Here is a 3,899-nt window from a genome sequence, read left to right on the forward strand (position 1 = left end):
TGCACCACAACTACTGAAGCCTGAGCGCCTAGAGCCCGTGCTCTAGGCACGTGGGCTCTAGAAGCCACCGCTATTATCCCTTTGATAATAGCTTCATAAGAGAAGCCACCGCAATGAGAAGCCCGCACACTGCAACAAAGGGTAGCCCCCTCTCGCTGCAACTATAGAAAGCCCGTGTGCAGCAACAAAGACCCAACACAGAGGTTAAGAGGATTAAATTGCAGATGTCCTTAACATTGCCGGCTCTGCCTTTCTCTGAGAGTTTCTTGGAATGGCACACCCGAATTATGAGAAGAATTTCTTTGAAGAGGCCTTAGGTGAAGAAAATATGGTTCTTACATTGCTTCCAGTTAATGAGGAAATTGTTGAAGACCATCAAACCGAACCAAGTGTTTCTTCAACTTCAGAAGTCAAAGTGGAGTCACTGAGTCCAGATGATCAAGTTCATCCTCCTCAGACAGATGCACAGGTCAAAGCTTGCCCAAAATCTAGTCGTAGTAAACCAATTTCTCCCTTGCCAGCCATACTGCCTCCAATTAACAACGTGAGTCGGGACACTTTGCGGAAATGGTGCCAACAACTTAATTTGAGTACCGATGGTCAGAAAATAGATGTTTATCTGAGACTCCAGAAACATGCTTATCCTGAAAAAGATCAGTATATTCCTGAATCATCACGGGAGGCCAGATTGCAGTCATGTCCAGGGAAACACAAGACGGTGACCAAGAGAGCAAGTGTGCAGAAAAGGAAGATGAGTGAGAATGAGGAAAGGACTAACGTGGTTGAAGTGATAACTTCAGCTCAGGCAGCCATGTTGGCAGCATGGTCAAGAATTGCTGCAAGAGCTGTTCAACCTAAGGCTATAAATTCACGTCCCCTGCCTACCTCTGTTGAGTCCTTTCTGCCGCAAGCTTCTGGTGTCCGGTGGTGTGTGGTCCATGGCAGACCACTCTTGGCAGACACAGAAGGTTGGGTTCGCCTGCAGTTCCATGCAGGTCAGACCTGGGTGCCTAACACTCCCAGGAGGATGATCTCTCTCTTCATGTTACCTGCCTGCACTTTCCCATCCCCAGACCTAGAAGATAATATGTTACGTCCTGAATGTGCTAAGAGGAACAAGAAAATTATGAAAAGATTAATTGCAATGGGAAAGAGGAAGAAACCTGGTTTGGACATACCAACATCATTGCTTTTAGATGGGCCATGACTTAATACAAAATAAATGGTTAGCGGAGGGGAAGGGGTGGGGTGTGGGTGAAATGTGTGAAGGGGGATAATTGTATGGTAATGATGGTAATTAAACTTATATCAGTTTTGTAGTGTACACAAATATCAAATTACTATGTTGTACACCTGTAACATAACATTATATACCAATTTTACCTCAATATAAAAAAATGTTTGTTAGAATACACCAGTGAAGCCATCTAGTCCTGGACTTTTGTTTGTTGGGAAGTCTTTGATTATGATTCAATCTCCTTACTAGTAATCATGAAAAAAAAAGATAAATGATGGAGAGCCCACAGTTAAAGTGACTTGAATCCCAGTGATTGCTATGCTCTGTCCTCACCATCCTCAATGTTGCCTGATGCCTTAAGTACTGATGGGAATGTCTGGATTCTGTACTTAGGTTTACCAAAAAGTGACTGTTACTGCTGCTTCAGGTACTAGCTATATAGGATGTAATTTGTTTTTATTTTAGTTAATAGATTTTTGTCTTTTTAGCAGTTTTAAGCTTTCAGAAACATTGAGCAGAAAGTACAGAATTCTCAAATACCACCCCTCCTCCCCACCCCATTTCCTCTACTATCAACATCCTGCACCCGAGTGGCACAGTTGTTAAACCTACATTGACCCATCATTGTCACCCAAAGCCCATAGTTTATATAAGGGTTCATCCTTTGTGTTGTACACTCTATGGGTTTTGACCAATGTATAATGACATACTCATCATTTTAGTGTCATACAAAATAGTTTCACTGTGCTATAAAAATGTTCTGTGCTCCACCTATTTAATGCTTTCTCCCCCCAACTCCAGACCACTGATCTTCTTCCTGTCACCATAGCTTTGCCTCTTTACAGAATGTCATACAGTTGGAATCATACAGTAGCCTTTTCAGATTGACTTCTTTCACAACAGAAAATGTATTTAACATTCTTTCATGTTTTTTCATGGCTGGATTGCCCACTTTTTAATGTTGAATACTCCATTATTTGGATGTACCATAATTTATCCATTCACATATTGAAGGCCACCTTGGTTGCTTCCAAGTTTTGGCAATTATGAATAAAGCTGCTATAAACATTAAAAAAAAAAAAGACCCAACACAGCCAAAAATAATAAATTTAAAATTTTTTTAAAATAAATAAATAAAGATCTTATCTTGAGAAAAAAAGTACCTCCTTGTAGCCTTGATTATAAGCTGCCCTCTAGTCCTCCCCCTACATGACCTGCTATTTCAAGACGGCTCCATAATCTCCTTGGAGGCCCTCTTAAATAGGGTAATCATGTCCAGTTACTTCAAGCATTCTTCTCATGTCCACACTTCAAGTCCCATTTCCAAGCAGACCACTTGCCTCAGAGTATACCTGGCATTTGTAGTTTTCAAGGGATAATATCATCTTGCATAAACCTTAAGAAGAAAATGCAAAATCCTTCTGAGAATGGAGACACTGCTTCAGACATGCTAGGTGTGATTTTTGAAACAGTGACTTGTATAAGAAGAGATCTCCATAGGAGAGGGAGGTGGGCTTGGCTCATTGCTAAGAAATTCTATATCGATTAATAATCTTAGCTTACATGTATTAAACGTTTATGTGCCGGGCGTTATTCCAGGTGCTTTATGTTTACTGTGTCATCGAATCCGCATAATAACCCTATGAGATGGGTCCTCTTATTCTCAACCTCATTTTATTTTTATTTATTTATTTATTTATTATTATTATTTTTTGCGGTACGTGGGCCTCTCACTGCTGTGGCCTCTCCCGTTGCGGAGCACAGGCTCTGCACGCGCAGGCTCAGCGGCCATGGCTCAGGGGCCCAGCCGCTCCGCGGCATGTGGGATCTTCCTGGACTGGGGCACGAACCCGTGTCCCCTGCATCGGCAGGCGGACTCTTAACCACTGCGCCACCCGGGAAGCCCTCATTTTATTTTTTATTTATTTTTAAAAAATATTTTATTTTATGTGGACCATTTTTAAAGTCTTTATTGAATTTGTGACAATATTGCTTCTGTTTTCTGTTTTGGTTTTTTGGCCATGAGGCATGTGGGATCTTAGCTCCCTGACCAGGGATTGAACCCGCACCCTCTGCATTGGAAGGCAAAGTCTTAACCACTGGACCGCCAGAGAAGTTCTCTCAACCTCATTTTACAGATGAGGAAACTGAGGTACAAAGAGTAACTTGCCCAAGTTGTCACAGTTAGTAAGTGGCAGAAGCACAGTTCAAACCCCAGCAACTAATTCCAGACCTCTTGTACTCCTCGGTCACTGTTGTTTACTACTTCATGCCTGATTAAGAGTTTGAATTTTAATATTTTTTACAAAGCAGTAAAGAAAACATCCCTCTGAGTCTTGATTTCTGCTAATTTGATAGTGAACAACAGAATGTTATTCCCTTACACGCAACATATACTTTACATCAGCCCAGGATATGTCCTCTTCTTTTAGACCTATGATCTTATGTCAAACATATGATATTATTTGGCTTTTGACCTAAGAATTTGAAAAAAGGGAGGTCGAATGAGTCACTGAGCTAAGAGTCCAGAGCTCTAGATACTCATTCCAGCACAGCCATAATTTTTTTTACAGCCATAATTTTAAATGTAACTATGCCGTGATTCCTCAATTGTAAAATGAGAGAATTGGACTCCAATCACTCTAAGGGACCTCCAAATGCT

The 3,899-nt window shown here is 41.2% G+C and overlaps 1 protein-coding gene across 1 annotated transcript; it reads left to right on the plus strand.

Moving 5' to 3' along the window:
- The first annotated feature begins 271 nt into the window (after positions 1-271).
- LOC132479350 (developmental pluripotency-associated protein 2-like) lies at positions 272-1,207 on the plus strand. The gene has a single exon (XM_060082983.1). It carries the CDS (start codon positions 272-274, stop codon positions 1,205-1,207), a length of 936 nt encoding a protein of 311 aa, XP_059938966.1.
- The last annotated feature ends 2,692 nt before the right edge of the window (positions 1,208-3,899 follow it).

The sequence above is a fragment of the Mesoplodon densirostris genome, chromosome 18 (genome assembly GCF_025265405.1).
Source record: "Mesoplodon densirostris isolate mMesDen1 chromosome 18, mMesDen1 primary haplotype, whole genome shotgun sequence".
NCBI classification, from domain to species: Eukaryota; Metazoa; Chordata; class Mammalia; order Artiodactyla; family Ziphiidae; genus Mesoplodon; species Mesoplodon densirostris.